The following is a 25660-nucleotide window of genomic DNA, read 5'->3' as shown; positions in this document are numbered from 1 at the left end:
GACTTGGAAGTGGCAGGGATGTGGTCTCTACAGGAGACTGGCAACCAACATGCCATTGCAAGTTGTGGTGAGTATTTCCACCTCCCATTTTCAGTGCCATGCAGTAAGTGTCATTGATTATCTATAAAATTCTGTCATTTTCAGGTTCCAGAAATTCTTTTCATCATGTAATTTTTTGCTGGGGTTCTCTTTGCCAAGTGTAATGGTTGGGGTAACATAATCTTTCTGTTTTACCCTTTCCTAACCCTTATTAGGCAATATGATTACCCAGTACAGTAATTGTGTTTGCTGTTTCTTTTACCACAGTCTGGCTGAAGTTATGTTCTCCTTTCTTTCACAGGTGTAGTTACTTGCTATATTTTTTATGGACTTGTGTTAAATAGTTCAATTTTAATAAAGTGTGTTTTGAATTTGATGTATTAATTAAGCCACAGGGTATGTGTGGAGGTAAGAAGGTTAAGTCCTGAAGCACTTGTTTGTTGTCATTGAATAAGGACCTCCATTTGTAGTGTCTTTCATGTAGGGGCCAGCAGTGTTCTGATTTGAAGAACACTGCTTAAGGACTGGTCTTTGCATTAGTAGTATGAATACTTCCGATGGCGTGCTTACATATATCATACTTTGGCTTTTAATGTAGGCAAGTCATTGGACATGGCTTCTTCCCATTGCCTCATGACCACAGCTATAAAACTGTGGTTGTCTTCAGATGAAGCATCTTCCTCTGCCATGCATCCCTCTAATGTCAAGCGTGGCCAATATGAGAGACTTAGGTCTTCTCCTTTCTTGACCCCTGTAGGGGGATAGTGCCATCAGTACACCTCACACTGTGCACTGTAGGCATTACCTAAGTTCTTTGCAGAGTCCCTGTGGCCCCAAGTTGCTACCCCATATATTCCTTTTACTATACCTCCTTTCATATTCTCTTTCTACCAACTTATTTTCCACCCTCCCTTAACAATTGTTTCATAGTGCAACTGTAAGGTTTTCCTCCTGTTGCATCTTTAAAACCCTCTTTACTTTCAATTTTCCTTTCAGTGCTGAATGACCTCACAGGTCCCAGTGCTTGACCTTTGGCCTAAATTTTATATTCCATTCCATTCCATTCTAGTCTTGACTCCCATGGTTTGTTCACCTGAGGAATTTTCTCCCCCCCCCGCAGATGTTGCTATCTGATGTTTTCCGTATCACCTTTGGGAGAGACCTGCTTATCTTGTATGCCACACTTGCAGTTTCAGCTTTTGCTCCTGCAGCTCCTGTAGTGCCTTGGTTGTCAGTGGATTTGATTTTTACAGATGATGATTATTTCCTGGCTAAGCTCAAGATGAAGGTTTCTTCTCTGGTCTAAAGCCAGTTTCTTGCTACAGTAAATTCCTCCATGAAAGAGTTGATCACTGCCTTGCATTTTGCCTCCTACGCTCTGTTCTTTTTGACTTCCTTTCATTTGCATACCTTCTTTATTTTGATTACTGCCCTGTTCTGGCTTACTTCATTGTCCCAGCTTTACCACAGTCCTGTTACATTACCTTGCATGCAAGTGACCCCATGCACTTGAGCATTTCCATACACTTCACCTGTCCCATGTACTTGGCTTCTACTGTGTACTTGACTATTCCTTCCTGCTTACATCTGTAACTGTTTGTTCTTCCAATTCCATTCACACCTCAACATCCTATCATCATCCGTTGAGCACTTAATGTGCTTTCATCAGTTTGCTTCTTGCTGCTCATGACCATGTGTTTTTTAATTGTCTGATTATCTCTTCATCTGCTACCTCTTCCCGTGACTCTTGTGGCTTTTTACAAGTCTCCGACTTGCCCCTCTGTGAATCCTGACACTGACTATGAATACAATCCAACTACTTTCTCTAACTCTAACCTCTCTGGATTTACTTCTGTTTCTCAACTACCCAGTTCCTCAACAACCTACCACAAAAGTGAGGTTTGACTCCATTTGAGGCAATATAATGCAGATAGACAACTGAGGTGAGGAAATTGCACAGGATTTATGAGCTATCTGTAATTTCACTCCCATTATGGGAGGTCTTAAAGTATTCTGGTGGCAACTTTGACAATGACCGACCAGCTGGATCTTTGCACAAAACTTCAGTAGCTGATCTCTGTAATGAGACTAGTACTGTACAGGCAGTCCCCGGTTTACGACAGGGGTTCTGTTTTTACGCCACGTTGTAAACCGAAAATCGTTGTAAACCGAAAAATCGTTGAAAATCGTCAAAAATCCTAAGAAAACCTTAGTTTTAATGCTTTGGGTGTATTGAAAAAATGTAAACTGCATTTTTATTGAGTTTTTCATAAAAAAAACTCCAAATTTTTATTATTCTACCATTTTGGAGCCATATTTCTTCTGTTGGATCGGCGTATGACACATCGTAACCCCGGAACATGCGTCGTAATCCGGGAAATAATTTCTGATGAATATATTTGAAAAGCTTCGTAACCTCGGAACGTCATAAGCCGGACCTGTCGTAAACCGGGGACTGCCCATTTTGGGTTTCAAGATCTTCAAGCTTCTGCTGGCCAAGTCTCTCAGTTTCATCTATAAAGATATTTTTCTTTGCATTGTGTCTCACGGGTCTAGCAGAGGTCACATAACTCATGAGCCCCAGGCGTCATTGCCCTTCTGATCAGAAACACAGAAAATGTTATAGAGTCAAACTTGATTATTCACTTTCTGCCTTGGATGCATCTAAGGCACATTGACATGTCTCTCCTTAGGGCGTGCATCATTGCTGAATATTTGCTATATGTACTGCTTGTTAGTGAATATTATGATGAGGAAAAGAAATGCGACCTCTCAGGACCTTTGAGGCCTTCTATGGCAGATCCTTGCTCTCTGTGATTCTTTGATCCCATTGTTCCTGATCTCTCCTAGAAGACCTAGTCCAGAAGTTAAGAGATAAGATTACCTCCACTGCCTACACAGCCATGATCATCAACTTAGGTGCATCAGACCTATCTTCCTCATCTGCCTGTTTTGCTTCCCAACCCAAGTTGCCTTGAACTGCCCCACTATGTCATTGACAGTTGTCTTATATCCCTCAAAGGTCTTGTCCATTTTCATCACACAGCATTGCTCTACTTCTTCACCCCATAGTCCCAAATTGCACTTTTATTCCTAAGGCAGCTAGGCAAGCCCATATCCAAATCCTCAGTTAGAGAAACCCAGCATAGATGAAGCCCTGTCATCCTCTTTGAGATACCCTCTCCTTGTTTGGGCCTATCTGCATAAGTTTTGGGGGCTGAAAGTCCATCAGCATGGAGCCTTGGGTGCTGGAGTCTCCCTGCTATGGTTACTGCCTACTGTTCCTTGACAGCACACATGCACACCCTGTCTTGTTTGGTCGCTTTTGACTCTTACCACTCCAGACTGGTGAAGAGGCTGGTTTATGATGGCTGAGTGTCCTCCATATAGAAGGGCAACATTGAGAGGATTCTTTGAAGTTACCAAAATTCTACACTTGGCTCTCCTTTGCCCAAATATCTCTGACAAAGTGGAAGTTGATTACAGGTCTCTGCCTGCTCAGTGAGTTTCTTTGACTCACATTTGCATGGAGAGGAATGGAATTTGCCTGGAAAGCTGTCCATAGAGGGGACTTTCTAGCTTGGATAGACATGGGTAAATGTATTTCCATGTTCTAACTCACTAGCTCTCCAGGAAGTATCTTAGTTTTCTTTGATGGAGTGAAGTGCTCAAGTTCCAGGCCCTTTGCTTTTGGTCTAGTGGTGGTCCATTCTCTGGTCCTGTGGCTTTGTCTTGGACAACTGGTTCGAGTTGGTTTCTTCAAGGAGGGAGTTGAAGAGACACTGCAGCTGGGCCCATTGGATTCCTCTGTCAGAGTGGTCCCTTCACATGGCTTTGTGAAAGGTGTAGGGTACCCCTGGCTAGATCTATTTCCCACATTGTAGAATGTCAGAGAACCACCCTGCTATTCTCTGCAGCTGGACCCAGCAGCTTGGGCAATAGACCCTATACTCAGCCATGGGATGGGCTTGATGACTACACTTGACTGCCATTCAGATTGCAGAGATAGGTCCTAGTGAAGTTTCGGATGTTGATGAACTCCTAGAAGACACCCATCGCTCTGCTTTAGTTACAGTGGAGATGCTTCCTTGACCCTCTGGAGTTCATCATGGATTATCCCTGATCTCTTCCTGCTTAGAGGTTTTTTCTGAAACAGCCCCACTTTCACTGGTTACACAGTCACCCAGAGTTGCTACATCTTTATGTGTGTTGATTTTGAAGTTCACATCCAAGACTCAGCCTTCCAGCAAAGTCGGCTCACTCTCCAATTCCTTTGCAGTCCTTATGCATTTATCTTCCCCCTAAGACTTTCTTCTGTGTCTTGTGAGAGCCCTCAAGTCATATCTCCACAAAATGGAACCCTTTTGAGCTTCTCCTTCTCATCTTGTTCTTGAACATAAGTTGTCAGAATTGCCCTGTTTCTGGAAATTCTATTTCTTATTGGCTGCTGAAATTCATTTTACAGACTTACGTGGACTTTTCAGAAACAAACCTTTTGCTGCTCATGATCAAAGCTCATTTTGAACAAGCCCTTTCCTCCTCCCGGGCTTATAAGTATAATTTGTAGATCTCTGCCATGATGTTTCTCATAAATTCTTTTATGTTTATTTGGTGTGACTTACTGTTGTGAAAGGCCATGTATTTCACTTGTATGTTGGGAGGGACATGGGTCATTCATACTCACTTGCTTCATGACCTTTCCTTCGTACTTGGCACAAAAGAGGCATGGTTTCCTGAAATTTCAGTCTTTATGCTTCCTGTGCTTTTTCTTTCATTACAGTTCCACTACTTACAGAACACCCACAGTTTCAAGGTTGATTTCCAGTCCCAGCCTAAAAGGATTGAATTTTCTGCTGCTACGCCTGCCTTTCTCTTGAAGAGCTCATCTTCCTCCTTAATTGTAATTCAGGACATTTATGATTCATGGATTTGTAATAAAGTTTTTACAATAAAACATTTTTCTTTTCAAACCATTAATCATAATTTCTAGTGCCCTCTTCCCTTCCTTTCACTCTTCAGATGGAAGTTGGGTAGTCAGTTCACAGCACACTGGATTCAAGTGGCACCTGCACAGTGGAATGTCTTCATTCATCTCTCTTGATTTGGTGTGATGTGGGTATATTCTCGTACAGAATTAGGTTAATTATTAACCCTTAAACACAGAGCCTCTATTCACAAAAGTGTCTGCCGTATGCCGGCAGAGTTTGAGAGTTAGCGCCGAAGAGGAAAGAAAGTTTTTTTAAAAAATCACAGCATGCTCATTGTGTCTGCTATTAGGCAGAAAGTATTTTCTTAATACAAGCCTGTTCAGATTCAATTCTAAAGCTCATGATCTTAGCCGGTGGCCACTTACATTATTTTCATTACATGAATTTAGAGGACCTTACTAATGTTTAGGGTGGAATTCTCTTTCTAATGTTCAGGGTGGAATTCCCCCCTAGTTTTCAACATCTCTATTTAAAGTCTTTAATAGCATAAGAATGATATTTATTTCTCTGTTATTATTTCACCGGCTGACACGGGACCCCGATCCAGAAAAGGATTTTGACAAAGGAAAAATCTATTTCTGGGAGGGGCCCGTGTTACCCAGTGACCCTCCACTGTTTTTCATTCTCTCCCTCCCATGGTAAACATCATTCTAGTGGGGTGCGTGCTAACATGGAATGCGATTAGTGTTGCCTTGTGTACAGTCCGCGAGTGGTGCACGGGCTTGTATCGGCACCACTCTCGTTGGGACTTTTGACATTGGGAATCTTTATAGGGCAGGGTCCTGTGATTGTGACGCTCTCACCCTTTAACATATACGACTCCATTTCTTGGAGCTCGCTCTGGGGATAGTAACCCCAGCTTTACATTTAGCTTTTCTCTGGTATCTAGCAACAGAATTACCTAGAAATAAGTGCTGAATGGATTATTTCACCGGGTGACACGGGCCCCTCCCCAGAAATAGATTTTTCCTTTGTCAAAATCCTTTTTTAAGATTAAGAGTTCATTTTTGGCTCCTTTTTTTCTCATTGCCTGAGGTTTAATATGCAACCATCAGAAATGAAAAAAAATATCATATATAAATATTGGAATATATGATGGCGCAAAAAAAAATTTCATATATAATTATATACAAATCGCGCTGTGAGCAAAACGGTTAAAGCTAATGAGTTATTTTTTTTCCGTTGTATTGTACACTAAATTGCGATGATTTTGGTATATAACAAATTGTAAAACGATGAAAGCAACACAGAGAAAATATTATCACAAAGTGATGCATGAATTTGTAACATGCAGACATAAAAAATTTTTTTTTTCAAAATTCACCATAAATCGAAATATTGTGCTAGAGACTTCCGTTCATTTGCAAAATGAAGGTAAATGATTGACTATTACTAGAATGTAAGAGTTGTAGCTTACAATTGCAGTTTTCAACCATTTCGGTCGAGTTAAAGTTGACCAAAGGTAGAATTTTTTATATTTATTGTGATTTATATGAAAATATTTCAAAACTGATAAAAGCTACAACCATGAGTTATTTTTTTTGTATTCTACATGAAATTGCACACATTTTCATGTATAAAACGTTATGTGATGGCTAATATAAAATGGTGCAAAAATTACAACAAAGTGACTTAAAGAAATTATGAGATTTTCAGCAGAGTTAGTGCGCGTGGAGTTAAGGAAAAAGTTTTTTTTCAAAAATTCACCATAAATCGAAATATTGTGCTAGAGACTTCTCGTTTGTTGCAAAATGAAGGTACATGATTGAATATTACTAGAATGTAAGAGTTTTAGCTTTCAGTTGCATTTTTCGACCATTTCAGTCAAGTCAAAGTTGACCAAAGGTTGAAATTTTGCCACTTACCGTGATTTATATGAAAATATTTCAAAACTGATAAAAGCTACAACCATGAGTTAGTTTTTGTTGTATTCTACATGAAATTGCACACATTTTCATATATAAAACTTTATATAACGGCAAATAGAAAACGGTTCAAAAATTACGACAAAGTGACTAAAGAATTTCTGAGATTTTCAGCAGAGTTAGCATGGATGTAAGGAAAAAGTTTTTTTTTTAAAATTCACCATAAATCGAAATATTATGCTAGAGACTTCTCGTTTGTTGCAAAATGAAGATAAATGATTGAATATTACTAGAATGTAAGGGTTTTAGCTTACAACTGCATTTTTCGACCATTTCGGTCAAGTCAAATTTGAGCGAAGGTTGAAATTTTGGCACTTATCGTAATTTATATGAAAATATGTCAAAATTGATAAAAGCTACAACCATGAGTTATTTTTTGTTGTATTTTACATGAAATTGTGCACATTTTCATATACAAAACTTTATGTAACGGCTAATAGAAAATGGTGCAAAAATTACGACAAAGTGACTAAAGAATTTCTGAGATTTTCAGCAGAGTTAGCTGTTGCTTTCTTTTGGGAGAAGAAAGAAATTCGCGCATGCGCAGCTGGGTCACGCTTGTAAACAAAACAACAGTATAATCCGTGAACTCCCATCATCCCTCAAGGCGCGTGATTTAAAATTTTTCGCAAACGAGGCCTATAAGTATTTTTCCGCGAATATTTAAAAAAACTTTTTGTTGTCAATGTATTTTACATCCACTCAGCACCTGACAGACAACTTTTGTCGACGTAAAATACGTCCAGTCGGCATTAAAGGGATAATTGTGTTTTTATTGTAAAAACTTTTACCTCTTCTGCTCTTCTTCTCTTTTCTTAGTTCTTTACTTGGATAGGTCTTATGACACAAAATCACAGCTGTAACTTTTCTAACCTTTATTCTTATTCTTCCATGGGTTTACATTAAGATGAACAAATTAGCATTTTGTTTATCATATTAATGGTAGAACCTACAAGGAGTGCAGGAAAGGGGTCTGTGGGAGCTGCTTAATTTAGGTAACTTATTGACAGCATAAGAGCAATGTGAGGAAAACAAGGCTCCTGGTGCAATTGAAAAGGAAGCAAAGGAAACAGTACAACCAGGATTGTTGCAACCTAGTTGCTGTTGTTGTTCTATGTACTGAATGTGATAGATGTTGTGACAGGAGATGCTCAGGATTACAAAACATACATGGAGCAGGAATTTTTCAGTGCCCAAAATGCATTACAAGAGTAAATGAAAATGAGAAGGGTGTTGAGAACCGTGTTGTGGTAGATGGGCAGATCGTAGAATTAGTAAAGCATTGGACTGACTGCAAAGAATAAGTTGAGAGATCATGAAGAAAGAGGGTAGATGCAGTAAGAATGAAATGGAGAGATAGCTAGACTACTGGTAAATAAAAATAGCCTTTCAATAAAAATTTATCATTAGTAGAGAGAGCAAAGATTTAAAATAAGTATACAGTATAAGGCCTGTACTACTTGATATAGTAGAAGCATGTGCACTGACAATTTAGAAAAGGTGTGATCACAAAATGTTAAATCAAGGGCTGTAGTACAGTGGGAGGATCATGTTGGAACTGGATAAAAGACTGAGATGGTTTGAACATGTGATGAGTGAAGGTGAGGACAAGGTGGTTGGAAAAACAGTAGATAGTAGATATAGTTTAGCAGGACAAAGACCTGTAGGAAAGCCCTGGAAATCATGGGAGTCTAGGCAAAAAGAACACAGGACAGATAAGAGGGGACAAACTCATATCACACTAACCTTTCAAAGGGATGAGTTGAAGTAAAAACATTTGTGATGATAGTAACATCTGCTTGCCACTGCATCAAAGTGGATTGTGTACTCACATACGTGCATTAACAATGACACCAAGTGTGTTGGCTTAGCTCCTTAAGTTTGATAACATGTACTGTAGTTCAAAATTCATACTTGATCATATCTACTTTTCATTGTATTTCTACTACCTCCTTGTGTGAATTTCAATTACAAGCTTCTTCAAACTACTGTATGTGTAAAGTGAGAAAGAATGTGGTGGGATATCACCAATCTTCCAGAACTGATCCTGGTGGAGGAGAAATAATTATACTTAAACTATCTTAGATTTAATTTTTGAGAACAGTTCTTCAAGCCCCAACATCACTTGTACATTTTATGTTATCTTTCCTGCAACAGTCCCCTAGTAGTAAATAAGAGATGATCATGCATCAGTCAGTTTCAGACTTTCAAAATGCAATAGATAGTACTGTATGGGATTATAAGTGGAGGAAAATTGTGATAACTGTTGTAATTTGACAAGATGTGATGCAAAAGCCTTTGTGATGTTAGTCTTACTTTCTGCTGAGGGGATTTTGACTTCATTCAGAAACCCTGTGACTATTCCAGTTGCTAAGGTAATTATGATGAGTTGAGATGTTTATTTGCAATTTCAAAAATGTTCCCACATATACTCTTGTTTCTTTGTTCTCTCTCTCTCTCTCTCTCTCTCTCTCTCTCTCTCTCTCTCCTCTCTCTCTCTCTCTCTCTCTCTCTCTCTCTCTCTCTCTAGCTAAAACCGCATTTGAAAACTGTAAATGAACCGTGTCTATGTGGCCTGTACTTTTAATCTTGTTTTGACATACAAGCTTACCACTAGTATAACAAAAGTTTCTTCCAATCAGGGTTATTCTGACTATTCTCTCATATCCGTGACATTTACCTGCAATTTTCTTCCACTTATTCCCCCATCCAATACCATCAGATACATTTTGAAAGTTTTAGGTTGATGTACAATTATTTCTCATTTGCTACAGTGGCATCGTTTCCAGATATGTACTTGAAACCGTTAGCTTTCAACACCTATTTATGATGGCATAATAGGTTTTTGAAGCATATATTAATTGTTAGAAATTTTTATTACCCATGCCTCTTTTAGGTTGCTAATACTATCTCTACTTAACTGAAGGGGTTATTAATATTAAAACATCACCCTGAGTTTGTTTCCTACTAAAAAGTATAAAGTTCCTGATAGATCTATAACATGTTCTCAGAGAGAAAAGACATTGCTCTGCTCTAAAGCTATCATTTCCTGGTTAATTTTTCCTCTTAGTTTTTCCACTTTTCCAGTGCTTCCTGCTAATCCTATGCACTCCCTTATGCCTCTTTCCCATAATAGCTGTGTATTTGTCTTGTCTGTTGATAGTGATTGCTGTTATCCTTCAAACCATCACTACACTGCTATGAATGTCATTATAACAGTGACTGGACATTGTATGATTCCTGTCTCAAACACCTTGAGTCTGAGAGTTTTTCAGATCACCACTATGATATTCACTAAAAAGATTCAGTGAAAACCTTACTTATTTTACTGATGTTTAGTCATCTTTTGCTGAATACCTAAGACTCTTTAGGTGTTCCTCTAGCTTTTACTGTAGTGCATTTTACACTGTTATAAAGCTGTGTTTGCCCATTCCTTGTTTATAGCTTTATTTTTTCTGATAAACTCCATCTAACTTTTTTATTTAACTGCCTTGTAACATTGGTTGATAGCACAACATAGCTTTGGGCTGCATAACTGCAGGTCTGAATGTGGAGTTCATTAGCCTGCTGTTACTTATGGGTGAAAAACACAGAAAACATGTGGATACAAATTGCATATTCTTCCTCTCTGTGGTAAGGTGCCCTCACTGCCTCTTTTGTGGGTACTGTTGCAGCTATTGTTCCTTCAAGGAGGGGAGAATACATCCTACTCTTAGACAGCTGTGTTACACTTCGTAGGTCACCACTTCGTATATTTGTGTGATAAAGAATCCTTGAGTTGGCTGGGTTTGTACACTATTTCTTTCCTTCTACCACCAAGCTTTGGAATTTTCTTCATGCTAGCATTTTCCCATGTTCTTAGACTCGTCCATCTTACATGAAATAAGCTTCTTGCTTCCTTTTTCTTTACTTTCCTGAGATAAGAACCCATAGATGAAGGTTGTTAACTTGCAGCAATATTTAGCAGGTTTAAAAATTGAGGAAGGGAAAGTGAGTTTTGGTCATCAAACCAAGGTCGATAATTTTCAAATTTTAATGGTGCTTCATATTATGCGATTAGTGTAAATTTTTATTCATAGGATTAAGATGAGCATCAGTTTCAGCTTGAAGCCATGGATCTCTCTATGTTGCTTAACAGTTGGCTTAAGATTATAGCAGTCTCTTTTTAGGAGTTATGGGTCAATTGGTTAATTTAAATGTCAGTTGCCTTTAAATTCATAGATATTGATGTCCATAGTACAATATTGACAGGTACAGTACTTGAGAATTTTGTATAGAAGTTGAGAATGGATTATTATAAAGTAGTTTACCAAGACCACTGAGTTAGTGATAGATGCTTAGGGCTTGCCTGAAGGATTTGTTCTCAAGTGAGAAATTAAAATGGATCAAAGTAAAGTTAAAGAAGTTAGACAGCTAAATGAAAAGAGACCAGAAGTGAGCTGATAAAAAGTAAAATTGAGAAGGGTCTGTAAGGACACTGCAAAGAACCTTTAGTACAATCTTCAGTTTGTCACACAAGGAAAACTTTAAGTTGTACTCCATAAGGGCCTGTGAGGAGGGACCCAGTAGGTGTGGGGTGCTTGCATGTTGGGATAATTTTGTTATAGTGTTGGTTTGGCCAGATTGCAATTAAAGCCCAAGGAATGTCGCATGTTTAGCAGAAATTGGAATCTGCCTTTTAAGTGTCTTTTACGGGGAAGGAATGTGAGGGCAATTGGGGGAGTTTGCGGGAGTGGTTAGGGGGTCATGTTAGGGGGAGTGCAAGGGGAATACCCGTACTTACTATTGACATTTGTCTGAGAAAAGTTTGTCTAGGTTTCTGTCTGTGAAAGAGCTGCATGTTTAAAATTTTGTCTTTTTTATTTTTATAATTTGCAATTTCTTATTTGTATACTGTGTGAATTTAGAAGCATTTCTATTATAACATAAAATATATTTGATTTAATAGATTTCATTGCTACAGTATTTTTATTATGTATACCTCACAGAAAGCAAGCTATTAAGAACATTACTGTAACTTGCTGAGCAACATTCCATTCATTATAATGCCCTTACATGAATGAAGACTGTGAGAGAACAAAGAATAATTTAGAACAAAGAAGAGAGAACAGTTTAATACATTTGACAAAGATAAACCACTAAAAATGAATCAGCAAACAAAAATATATCCTTAGAAATGTATCATGATAGGCAAGTGTTGAGATATAAGTCAGAAAACTTAAAGCTTTTCGTGGAAGCATTTTTTAATGAAGTGGTGTGAATAGCATAGAAGTTGGGAACTGATATTGTTAACAGGTAGCCCAGGGGAGAATTGGAAGGGTGAGTGTGAGTGGAGTGCTAGTGGGCTATTGATTTTCAGACTCAATTCCTCCCTGTAATTATAGGGGGTGCTACCAGGAGGAGCAGAGGTTCCCCTTATTACTCTCTCTCTCCTTCCTGTTTTTCATGTCTGCCAGCCAGTCTCGTGTCAAGGGTCATTATCCTGGCTTTGGGAGTGAATGCAATAAGAATAGAAAGGAAGTAATGATGACTTTTTTCAACCTGTTACTCTTTTTTTAGGATTAGCAGAATGTTGTCAGTTTTCTTATTTAGATATGATTTTGCCTGGTATAATTTCCTCTCATTATTTTTTGTGTTTATGTAGTAAGTTGTTTTTTGTCTTGATCATTTATGTGTACAAGTTGATAAATTTTTCTTCTGCAATTTTATGTACATAATTATTTGTGTGTGAAACTAAAAACCATAGTACCTAGATTCATATTAATTTCCTCTGGCAGTGTTTATCTTGTCAGCAGTGTTTTTCAGAAGGGTAGTGATTGAGCTTGAGGAACATGTTGTGTAGGGAATGTTAATCAGCAGCAAGGCATTCAGTTCGATGTAGGGAATCAATACTTAAGGAAATTCTTGAGGTGAATAATAAATGCTTCAGTGCTGCCTCGTTTCTTAGGCAGAATAAATATTTGGGTGGAAATGATATAACTTTATGACAATTACAGGAGTGACACATTTATTGTATGAGAAGGAAATTGTTTATCTGTATACAAGTATAAAATTTATTATTGAATTTTTACAAAATATGAAGGTCATTTCATCTGGAATAACTACTGTACATTAATAACATGCATCTTAGAGTCCTGTATCAGATTTAAATCAGAATTTTGCCTTTCTTGATGTCTCAAGACTACCATACATTTATTATGGTTATAGTTATAGTTATAGTTTATTATTTTAAATTGTATTAGTATTTGTTAATTGGTTTTACTGGTTTATAGTTAATAATGCATTTTAAACAAATGATTATAACTGTGCATGAATTACAGTAGTACTATTATTTGTTGGCACATTGATTAATTGGTGTGCAGTCATCATAAATTAGTCATATCGAAATCAGAAAACATACTTCATTTTACTCTAATTTGCTCATTCAGGTGATTAATAGAGAACATTGGTATTGGCACACGTCATGTGCCATATTCTAAGAAGAAATAAGAATGTTGGAAGAATAAATTCAGAATTCTTATTGCACTGTAATATCATACCAGGAACTGTAGTGTTGCAGTAGTGAGTGAATATTTTCTCTGGATTCTTGGGATGCCTGACAGAATACTTTAATTTCAGGGTAGCGGAATGTGACAGTGACACTTATATCCATGCATTTTTCTTGTTGGATGTCTATAGTTGAACTGAGGAATGTTTTAGGTTTTCGTTGTCCTTTTTAAATAAGTAATAAATTTAGTATGAGTAGTAAATACAGTTCTGTACTGTATTTCCCCTCAAAAATTATGCATTTATTATCATTATAAACTTTTGTGGGGCTGGTGGAGAAATATGTACAAGGCTAGGTACTGATTTTGTGAACCTGCCAGATAAAAGTTGCTCATACAAGAATTTTTAAATCAGATACAGTACTGGTTGTTGTGGGACCAACCAAATCTATTTTGTTCATGGAAGAATTTCAAGGTTAGGATTGATTATTACAGTGCCAACTGCGTGGATGTTGAGTAGATGTTGTTCACGAAAGAATTTGAAGGTTAGGTATTGATTGTTGCAAGACCAGCGGTGGAAAAGTTGTTCATGGACAGATTTGAAGGTTAGGTATTGATTGTTGCAAGAACAACTGTGTAAAAGTTGGTCATTTAAGAGTTTTTTGTATGTTAGATGTTTGTTGCAGGATTCAGCACAACTGTATAAAGTTTGTTCATGCAAGGATTAGAAGATCAGTTGTTAAGTTTTGCTTTACAGTTTGTATAAAAGTTGTTCATGCATGTGGGATAAGTTGTATGAAAGTTGATTTTGCAAGAATTGTAAAGTTAGCTGTACACATTATTCAGGCATAAATTGCAGGTTAAGTACAGTATTGATTATTGATCATTGTGGGACCAACTATTCAAATTTTTGAAGCCAGAATTGCAGTGTTGGTTATTGATTTTCAAATGACCAGTGGTGTAAAATTTGTTCATGAAAGAATAGTAAGGTCAGGTATCAATTTGTTTGAGGATTATTTTACAGACATTTTTTCATACAAAAATTGTGCTCTGCAAAAATTTTGTGGCACCAGTGATATTAAATATTTTTATGTAAGAATTCAAAGCTCCAATATGGATTTTTTGGGGTCAACTATATTAAAGTTATTATTTCAGAATTGTACTTTCAGGTATGGATTTTTATGGGCCTTATTAGTTTGGTCTTTCAGTGTGGATGTATTTTTCACTACCATTCATTTGATTACTTCATATTATGATCTAGTGTACATATAACTATTTTTATGTAATAATTCTCTCATCTCTTTGTACTTTGAGTTAATGCCTTGTGTGTGCTTCACTCAATACTGCAGTGGCAGTCAAGCTTTATTCTCTCAGATTTGAGCACTTGGGAGGTTTATCAATACTGTCAGCAGCTGTGGCGTGTGTTTGTATTATCTTTTATTGCTCCAATATCCAATTCAGCTATTGATTTTCCTTGTTGTGTACAGAGGGTGGTATTGACGTAATGTTGCATGATGAGAGGTGGCCCTTCCTCCTTTCCTGTAGGATTCATATGAGAGATGTGGGGACACAGGGTTGTAGGGGAGCCAGTGGAGGGAGGTGGGTGGTTGTTGGACTCTGGGTATTGAGAGCTGCTCACCTGTTAAACTACATTCCACTGACTTTAGTATCTTAGCGTGAGAGGCAGTGAACGGACATTGACATTGACATGCTTAGTCTTTATGTTACTCACCGATTCTCCAGGGGATATTTGTTGCTGTTTCATGTTAGAGGATGAAGAAATTATATTTTATCATGAGGTATGTGCTGTATTCAACACTTGTTTGTACTGTATCAAAGATTGTTTTGAAGTGTTAGGCATTCTATATAAGGTAGTTATTGCTGCCCAAATCAAGCTCAGCTAATATGGGAAGCTGTCTTGATAAGCAAGATGTTCAGGCAGAATGGTCTGTTTGTTTACAGCTTTCATTTTGTATATTCTAGCAGTTATTAGGTTACTTTACTTTGATTTACTTCAAAGTTCTGATAGTAAGAGAAAAGTAGATGCTTAGTCCTTTTGTCTTTCCTTGAGGATCTTCCAGAGTTTTTTTGCTTTAAAAGAAGTGCACATTGGATCATTGCCATATGTAAGATTTTTGCTTCCCAGTTGTATTTCTTGTAGTGTGCTTTTTTTTTTTTTACTGCTTTTGCTTTATGCAGTGCTTACATTATTTCACTGTCACATGTTAAAATAGTAAATACAACAAACAACTTTTGTGAGAGAGAGAGAGAGAGAGAGAGAGAGAGAGAGAGAGAGAGAGAGAGAGAGAGAGAGGAATGAAATAATAAATAAGACTTGGCAGTTAGAAGTGTGGAGAGTACTTTTGGGAAAGTTAATTAGCTTTAGTGAAGTGTTAAGCACATGATTGTTAGGCATATTAATGTTAGGTAGGTACACAGAAAGGGAATTGATAAAACCAGTAAAATGATTGATTATCTGAACTGATGTCTGGTGACTTCAGAAGGGTTCGAGGGGAGAACTGGAATGTTGGAGGGAGGGATTGGATGAATTGTTTGCCAATATTACCTTTATTATTCATAAGTTCTCAACTTCCTTTTTCCATTGAGCCCTAACATGCCATCCTCCCGTCACTGCTGTTGCTATTCTTTGCCCTTTTGCTCATTATATTGCAATTTTATTTATTGTACAAGTTGGTTTTCTATATTAAAGTGTTGTGTTGGAGAGACATTTTTGCTGTGAAAGGTGAGATGATTTGAGCTAGTGATTCCCTGGAGTAATGTACAGTACTGTACTGAATATTCATTATTTACTTATTTATTTTACTAACTTGCTGATCTTTTTTTTTTTTTTTGTAAGCAGTACCTTCCTGCTCACTTAAGGAGAGACCATTTGAAAATTACATTTTCTAGCATCCAGTGATGATAGTCATCAGTCGTTTTTCAGGAGAACCTATCTTTTTAATTTGTCTTGTAGCCATTGCCTACAGCTAAGGCTGCCCCAGTGACAGATTTGCCAAAGTAGACACTGTCAAGTGCAACTGCTTCTATTTTTTTTCATCTTTCTTTCTCTAAAATATTTATGACTGACTTGATGAAGAAGTACCAAACAGTAATGATTTGCTGCAGTCACAGAATTTTGTAAATGTCAGCCTTGTAACTTTTACCCTTGAGAGTAAGTTGTTTGTATTAAAAGAATTTGTAGGTACTGTACAGTATGTTTAGAATCTCAGGAAATCTCTCTATACAGTGTAAAAGACAGAATGTAGTTAGGCATTCACATTCATTGTCATTAGTAATTTAAAATTATTTTTCACAACATATTTTTATTTAGTTTTGTAAGATCTTGAATTGTAATTTGAGGTCATTCTAATAATAATGGATTGCATAAAGATACTTGTAGGTAGTGGTGGGCAGTCCCAGTACCTATTCCCTGGAGTAGGCAAACATTGCCAGTGCTTTTGGATCAGTGCACAAGTTTGCTTGTGACTGATCTCCATTGCATTGGTCTGCTCATGCTCAGTCCCCAGCATGCAACCTCATTAACTCATGGTCACCTGCATATCCTTCTCAGGAGACGAGCACAACCTTGTCTCTTCTCCTGTTCATGTCTTATTGGAGGAATTTTGGAAAGAGTTCATATTTCCCAGGACTAAAGGTGCCACTTGGTGTTTCTGCACAGTAAAGCCAGTGTGAGCTCCTGCTTACCTTAACCTGGTAGCTGGGCCAGCTTGAGTGGTAAGGCTTTCATTTTAGGGCGCTAGGACAGTGAGGATGATCACCATTAGTGCTTTCAAAATTTGACTTGGTTTATGAAACTCAATCTTGATACTTGTCACAATCCTCTAAGTACAGGCAAGATTGAGGGCTACTATGTCTCCCTTTGCTGGATTTTGCCAGACCTGATGTCTTTTGCCCATAGTACCCATGCAGACCAAGTTAGAAAGGAATTTTTGCTAGGTCAAGCTTATTTGCGAGTGTAGTGGTCTCTGGTATATGAATAGTCTACTCCTTGGAGTTCACCCTGGAATCTGCACCAAAATTTTGATTGTCCTAATCTGCACATGTGCGGGATGTTCTGGGGAGGGTAGAGCCACTGATTTCTGGATTAGAGAATTTCTATCCTCCAGTTGCTCTACCAGGCTTCTTCCTCAGCCTCTAATATGGTAGCAGAAATACTACATCTCAGAGGAGGCCAAGACCTGTCCTCCTGCAGGTGGACCTGTCAGTTTTGGACTAATGAACTGATGAGCAACCTTGGTTTGGAATGCTTTTGTACAGAGGGGGTCTCTTTCTTCTCCCATGAAGCAGGAGCCTTTGGGTAGGTCGCTGTCTTTTCCAGGCTATATTGTAGTCAAACTTGTGGCTCAGCACAGTTGTGGATTTTGCCTTTTTCAGGTCCCTTAGGAGGAGGAGGAGGAGAAGGCAAATTTCCAAAGTTTATTGGTGTTAAGAGGAAGGACAGTGACTTTTCTCCTCCATCAGTCTTGCAAACCTGTGGGCTAACATGGTCTTGAAAAGGAGTGGAGTTGTTCATGGCCTCTTTTTAAGATAGTTTATGACAGAGTGAGCTTGTGCTGGTTCTGATTGAGAGTGAGCTTGTGCCTAGAAACAGATTGGTTCTGGATTCCTCTTTATTCTTCCTAAAGGATAAGGTTGAAGCAGTGGTGGAGAAATGGAAAGCTGATGCTTAGGACTCCATTATCCACGATGCAGTTTCCTTCAAGGTTATAATTGAGGATCCACAAGCCTTTGGGGGCTGATATGCCATTGGCATCAAGCTTTTGGAAAGCTCAAACTTTGGAAGGTCAGTCAAGTTCCTAGGATTCTTCATCCTTGGGAAAGGGGTCAGGAGGCTTTCCAGCCTTTTCAGTCTTTCAGCCAGGTTTTGGCCTGGAAGGGAGATAAGGGGTAGAGAGTAGGAGGATGCTGAAGTTGGCAGACCTCTTTCAACTGCTGCAAGAGGGCAGAATTTCACCCCAATGAGTAATCTGGCAACAACAGGGGCCAGAGCCATGGGTAGTTTGTGTCCTTTGGGATGGCTTCAAACTTTTTTGCAAGGATTGACGCTCTCTCCTTTCCTCATAGAGTTAAACTATTTCCTTCTTACTCTCCAGAATCATTGATCTGTCTCCTGTATTAGTTTGTCTGACAAACTTCGTTCATAATGGAAACCCCACATTCCATGTTGGCTTCTATTAGAGAGGGCAACTTTATGCTTTTGATAGATCTGAAGGATGCATATTTCCAGATATATTATATTCATGTTCACACTGGTATTGGTTTAGGCCCATTTGTTCAGGAACTGGCTGTTCTTTTGTTGCGATCTGGGGATGATGATCAACTGGGCAAAGTCCAGTCTTCCAACAAAGTGCCGGGCAAAATACCTAGGGATGTTGATTGATATGATAGCAGTGAGAGTCATCCTGTGAACACTTGCATCAAGAGATTCGGGGAGGTATCACTGCAGTCCCTGTCTCAGTAGGCACAACCAGCTTGGTCCTGGCAAATTCTTCTGTCACTGTTGTCCATGGATAAATTGTGCCATACGAGTGTATCCACCTAAATTTGCATAATTTATGCTTAAAGCAAAAATGACAAATTTTTAAAGTAATTTGTATTTTTCCTAACATAGGGGCTTTACTTTCAGCGCAAGCTGGAGCAGGCCGTTAACTTAAAACAAGGTGGAAATTGGTGGTTGGCTACTGATAGAAGGGGAGGAATCCCCTCAGTCCAGTTGGTGTGCGTTCATTTTACCCTTTGGACCAGGAAGCAGAATGAAGGGTGGCTAGAGGTGGGCCATTTGTGTAAAGACCTCAGGTTTGTATGTTAGGAAAAATACAAATTACTTTAAAAATTTGTCATTTCTTCCTACATATACAGGCAATCCCCAGTTAACAGTGGGCTCAGTTAACGGCGATCTGGTTTTACGGGGCTTGTGTAGCAACGAAAATTGGCAATTTTCGGTGCCGAAAATGGTCAATTTCCACTTATCGGCGCCGATACATACCCAACAGACTTGTTGATAACTGAAAATTGATGCTCTTTGGCACCAATAAGCCCGAAAATTGCCGAAAAAGCACCGAAAATCGCTGATTTTTGGTTAGCGGCGATTTTCAGTTATCATTACACCCTCCGAACGGAACCCCTGCCGATAACTGGGGACTGCCTGTATACAGAATTCGGGCTTTACATAGGGGAGATTTACCCCTTGGTGGGAGGATTCTGAGAAAATCTCTGAACTGACTGGTAGTTTGCCTCACCTGAGGCTTCTTTCCTGGTCGTGTAAGATTAAAGGAAGGAGGCTCAAGCCTCTGATCTGTTGAACATGTGTGATGTTCAACTGCCAGACTTCTGGGCCTTCAAAATAGGCTTGGATGAACCCGTATTTTTGGAGACAATAAAGCTCAAGATAACCAACGGGTCTGTTCTTTGTCAGTCCCTCTCTCCCTTTGGTATAGGGAGGGTAGGAGTTGTATCTATTAATCCAAAAAGGGCTAGATTATAGACAGGATACTCAGTCATCTAGAACACCTGCATGCATGCCCGTCCAGCATGTGACAGTTTGCTAACCGTCCCTTAGAAGGGTATAAAAGAGAAGGTAGGACGCCAGTCCCACAAACACCCCCCTCATTTGCAGCCATACACTTTAGGTGAGATGTTACCTGTCCTCAAAAGCTGGATGATCTACATAACTGTTGAGCAGCCACCACAGAACCCAAGGAAAGAGTCCAAGGATCTATGGGCAACGTCCCGAAGGTAAAAAGGAGACAAATGTGGTCTGTTGTGACTGCATTCTTGTCCTTAGTACCTGTTCAACAGGTTTCTCTTGAATGCTAGGGGCAGACGAATGCCCCTGACCTTATGAAATCTCACCCGGAACACATTGTCCACAATGTCAGCTGTGGAGTACGTCTTTTTGATCATACATACGTAAAGTCAAAAGAAATGGAGCTCCTAGACACCACTTCTTGGCTGAGCTGGAACCAAAAACAAGTTGTCAGCACTTAGTTTGGAGGTGGAATCCTAAGTGTTAATGCAAAAGGCCTAAGGGTACTTGGTAGCCTTTAGGGTCCTTAGAAATGGAATGCTCACACACTTTGGTCACCCAACAAATCAGGCAGAATGACGGGAAGTCGTAAGCCCAAGACTTGAATCATGGATGTGAAAGACGTCTTCTAGATGCCAACAGCATCTGGAGTTCCTAGGAGGTCACTTATCCAAGTACTGATTAGCCCCCAAAGTTTCTAACCATAGATGCAAAAGATGTCTCCTAGATGTTAACAACATCCGGTGTTCCCAGGAGGTCACCTATCCAAGTACTGACCAGACCCAGTTATTGCTAAACTTCGTTGACCGGACAAGAAATAATGTTTTCAACGTGGTACATGGTCAATAGCTGTTATGCCCATGTTCTGTAAAGACAGCAGAACAATAGTAGCTTTAATGTGTCAAGATTGAGGGACTAACCCGACCGTCTTCCCAGATCAAACAACTTGTCAAAATGTCGAGGTGTCAAGACCAATTGTTGCTAACATTGACTCTAGTGACCGAACTTGTCTGTCATACATCCATCTTCCCTGGAATGTGTCTGGTTGACTGCTGCGCTGAATGTGCTACTGCAAACCCGTCCACCCGCACCGTCAATAGAGGAGATGATAGGACAGAAGCCCACCCGCCTCTTGTTGACTAAGGAACTACAGTAGTACCGTTCCGTAACAGCACCACAGAACGCCTATCCTCAGATCCTGAGGCTTGGAGAGCTAAGAAGATTCAGGTTATTGAGGTGCAGATTAGGTCAGGTTAGGCTAGGTTTAGTTTAGGCTAGGCTAGGTTGGGTTAAGTACCCAAACTAACCTAACCCAGCCCATGGTTGATGCCATGAGGGTGGCTCTCACTAGGCAGGTAAACAAAAGGGACCTCCTTGTTGGTTCTGCAGAACTCCCCACCAGAAATGCTTCTGTTCTCAGGTACATCAATGGATGGATGGGGACCACACTGACCAGCCTGTTTATTTTGTTTGTGTGGACTCAGGATGACTCAGTGTTCTCTATATGGGCACAGCACTTCTGACATTGCAAACATTACAGGATCAGTTGATAGAGCACCTGGTCATGTTGATTAGCAACAGCATTGCTTCAATTAAATGTTATTAAGTAAGGGGGGGTGGTCTCCCTCTCACCTCTGCAGGTTGGCAAGGCAGGGGCATGAATGGGTGGTCTGCCACATGGTCTACTTGTTGGCCAGATGTATTCTGGGGTGTTAGAACTCAGTTGTAGAGAAGCTCTTTGAGGTCTGAGGAATCCTGTTGATAAACCTGTTTGCAATGTAGCAAACAGGAAACTCCTGGTGTTTTGCTCACCAGTGTTTGACCCCTGGGCCTTGTTAGAAGAAACCCAACACCTTTGGGGCAACCTCAGTGTTTATGCTATTCTGCTGTTCTCCCTGATCCTTTGAATGATCAGCTGAGTGCTAGTCACTCCAGGTCTCAGAATAACTATGATGTCCCCTAGTTGGCCACAGTCTGAGTGTATCTTATCTGCTGAGCCCTCTTGTCAAGGTGTCAAGAGAACTACCTGTATGGCCCACATTGCTTTGGTACCCACACCTGCTGAGGTACCTTCAGTTTGTGGAGGTGGCGTCTCTGTTACCTTGCAGCTGGAGACTGTCCAGCATCTGCAAGAGAGAGGTTTTTCTTCCAGGGGTTCTTACAAGATGTACCAGCAGAGGTCTATGTTAGGTGTTTAGCTTTATCAAGATAAGCCTGTCTGTTTTTGTGGATAAGGGCTTGGACTTCTTTTCCTCAGTAGGGTTATTCTTGTTCCTGAGTAATTTTGAACAGTCTTACTTGCTTATGAACTCAGGCCTCTGGACTGGGATGTATCTCACTCCATAGTTGTACTTAGGTTCCTTACATGCCCTTGAAGGAGGCTACAGACAGAGATACTATACTCAAAATTGCTGTTTTGCTAGCCTTAGCATTAGCAAAGAGACTAGATGAATTGCAGTCTCTCCTACTTAGTGTGTTCATTCCTGATTTTGTGATGAAAACTCAGTTCCTAATGAGATATACGAGTCTTTCTCTATCCCATCCCTTTGAGACTTTGTAGATGATAATCAAGATGAGGTTCTGCTGTGTCTAGTGGTGTTCTATGGTAAGTGCCTGCACAGGATTTGATATGTCTCATTATCAACAGCTGTTCATTGTTACCAGCAAGCACAAGTATCAAAGAATGCTGTTTCATTCTGGCTTTGGGAGGTCATCAAGTGAGATACAAGATGTCTGGTAAGGGAAATTTCTTTATACCCAGGATGAGGGCTCACCAAGTTAGGGTCATTGCTGTATACCTAGCTTTCAGGAGAAATCTCTCCATGTTACAGGTGCTGAATGCAGGTACAGTATTAGGCATTATCAAATCACCTTTACCTCTTTCTACCTGAGGGACATAGCCGACAAGTCCTTGGATACGTTTTTCTTATGACCTGCAGTGGCTGTTCAACATGTGTAACTGCACAAACTCCACTAGGACAGAAGATCATCTTGTCTAAGGGTTACTGTGGTGAAAGGTCAGATGACAGAAATATGACCGGTATTCTTTCATGTTTTCTATCTTTTTCCACCCAGATGCAGGTTAGTTACACAACTAAGCTTTTAATCTCTGGGCTTTTTGTTAGTCACCAGATGTGACTCCCTCAGTCTCTCATTTAACAAAATGGGGAGTGGTAGAGTATGCACTATGGGAATTCCTCAAGCTTATGCTACCATCTGAGCTAGTCTCTCTATCTAACACAGGAAACCAAGTTCTGTTTTTGTAGAGTAAGGTTACTAACAAGCCATATAGGACTATGTCATCCTCAACATTACATAATTATGCCAGAATATGGTCCTTCTGCTCACATGCAAGACCAGAAAGCTGGATTTACTGGGTGGGAGATCAACATGTCATGATCTAGGGAGAATTCCCCCTCCTGCCTAAGGAGTTAGCCTCTCGGTAAAAGATGAAAATTTGTATTCTTGTAGGAACCAATTGCAAGTTTATAGGATAATTTGCTTTTTTCAAAGCTACACAAGCCTGAAGGTTTTTTTTATTATAACCCCACCTCTGACCAACCCCGTATTTGTCCTTTTCTGAAGGAAAAAGTGAAGTTGTTTACTGAGTGAGTTGTTGGGTCTCCTATCCCCACACTTAGCTGTTAGTTACATACATTTTTGTAATTATTACCTAGCTTCAGTGACCGTACCAGCATTAGTTGAAGGTATTCCATATAAAAGACTTCGGGTTTGTGTACTATGAAAAATGCAAAATATCTTTAACAATTTGCAGTACTTCTGACCTTTACTGAATAACTGTTAGAAGCATATATGCAAACAAGACTTCAGTTCTTTTGTAGAATTAGATCGATTTAATTATATATGAAATGTGGCTGGTTTTGTATGGCAGAATTCCCAATACAGTACTTATGAAAAATAAAAAGCTAAGAATTTTTCATATTCTGGGGATGATTGATACACTAATAAATTTTTAGATACTGTATTCTTCAGTATTCCTCTTTGGAAAGTATTGGTAGAACATTGTAATTCCTATAAAAACAAGAGTAACTGAATCTTAGTACAGAATAAAGGAAAGATTTTAGTTTTTTTGAGTTTTTTTTTAACTCTTGTAATGTCTGTCAACCCTAACTTGTTCCTTCAGTAAAGAGAATGATTTCCTAATGTTCCATGTGTGATTTATCCATCCCTTGCACTTGAATGCATTACTCAAAATATGCAGTTGCATAAAAGTATATAATTGATTGATTATGGTTGTTGAAACTGGCGTCAGATATAGGTTATTGACCCCGAAAAATATATAATATTTACTTAATAGGCTTGCTTCGGTACCTTTGATAGCAGACATTCTGCTATATATTTGTTCTCTAAAATATTTTGTTTCATCATTTTGTATATCCTGGAAATATCAGCTTCAGGAGTATGTCCAGTTTTCCCTGATAACTAGTGTTAACTTGGGCATTTGTTTGTTTTTCTTGGGTATGATTTTTGTCTTTTATCTTGTATTATAATGTGCTGTTAAGTGTTTATTGTGTGACATCTGTTGAAATATATCGTTCTGTAAAATTGGTGAAAATAAGGTTTATCTATGGAATTTTACAATTTTAGAGGCCATTCGGAATGTACAGTATATATGCTGCTCTTCTCTACCCAGTGGATTATTACCCAGAATGTGATGACATTCCAGCCTTTGGTCTGGAAATGCTAATCAGTTATGTAATGATAAGAGCTCAATCTTCATTGCCATATTTGCAGCTGTGTGGTGACAATGTTTTCCTTATTCATGGTGGAATGTTGATTGATATGAAGTGACTTTCTCCTTGTTCATTTTTTGGGCAATTTTATATGCATAGAAATCTTTATTTCATGAGTATTGAGTAGTTACTGTATATAGATATGGATTACAGTATAGTATGTGAAAATACGTTAGAATTTGACATGGGGAATTACTTCCAATTAAAAGAAGTGAGAAAAGATTTAGTGAAAATTAAGTAGGGAGTGTTCATGACTATGTATTTCAGCAGTAGATAAGAATACTGAATGTTTTATGAATACCATAAATGTGAGAGAGAAAATTCTGCTGAAGAATGCCATTTAACCCTATGTTCTAGAAAAGTGATTGAGGCCATGTCAGAAATTTTGTATTGATAAACAATGTGCCCTACAACTTGTCTGATGTGTCTTTCAAGGCATATTTGATTGTGTCAAAGCAATGCACAAACCTCTTGTCACCTACTATGCTTAACATTCAAAAGTTACTAGCCTATTCATGGTACTTGACACAACTCGCCACTGTAAGGGAAGTAATATCTCATAAAATTGACGATAAAAATGTTACTTCTGGTTGCTATGCTTTTTCCTTACTCTCAGCACATGATTGTTCTTTCAGAGGATGGTGATGTTTATATTTGGGGTGGCAATAGTGAAGGTCAGCTGGGATTAGATGTCATAAGGCAGTTGTCACCAAAACTGCTTGTTTTGAAAGAACCAGTAGTTAGCATTGCTTGCGGCTACTACCACACCGTTGTTGCAACAGGTAAGTGGTGGTACAGTACAGTATTACTTTGGTTTTTATTTCTTGAGATGTATTAAATATTTTTCAGTTAAGAAGATTCACCTGCCATTTCTTTGCATATTGTTAAACTTGACTGGGTAATGTAGAGCTGTGCAACATTT

The 25660-nt window shown here is 38.8% G+C and overlaps 1 protein-coding gene and 1 pseudogene across 1 annotated transcript in view; both read left to right on the top strand.

Moving 5' to 3' along the window:
- LOC136827971 (X-linked retinitis pigmentosa GTPase regulator-like) overlaps window positions 1–4949 on the top strand; it is a 33391-nt gene extending 28442 nt beyond the window's left edge. Inside the window, exon 6 of the mRNA XM_067085550.1 lies at window positions 4820–4949. Coding sequence (XP_066941651.1) covers window positions 4820–4857 — 38 coding nt within the window. The 3' untranslated portion in view covers window positions 4858–4949. The remainder of the gene's footprint in view (window positions 1–4819) is intronic.
- A 17637-nt stretch (window positions 4950–22586) lies between these two features.
- The window catches only part of LOC136827741 (piggyBac transposable element-derived protein 3-like), an 18094-nt pseudogene continuing 15020 nt past the window's right edge, over window positions 22587–25660 (top strand).

Source organism: Macrobrachium rosenbergii, chromosome 42, assembly GCF_040412425.1.
Source record: "Macrobrachium rosenbergii isolate ZJJX-2024 chromosome 42, ASM4041242v1, whole genome shotgun sequence".
Taxonomy (NCBI): Eukaryota; Metazoa; Arthropoda; class Malacostraca; order Decapoda; family Palaemonidae; genus Macrobrachium; species Macrobrachium rosenbergii.
This window is presented reverse-complemented; position numbering and strand designations above follow the sequence as displayed.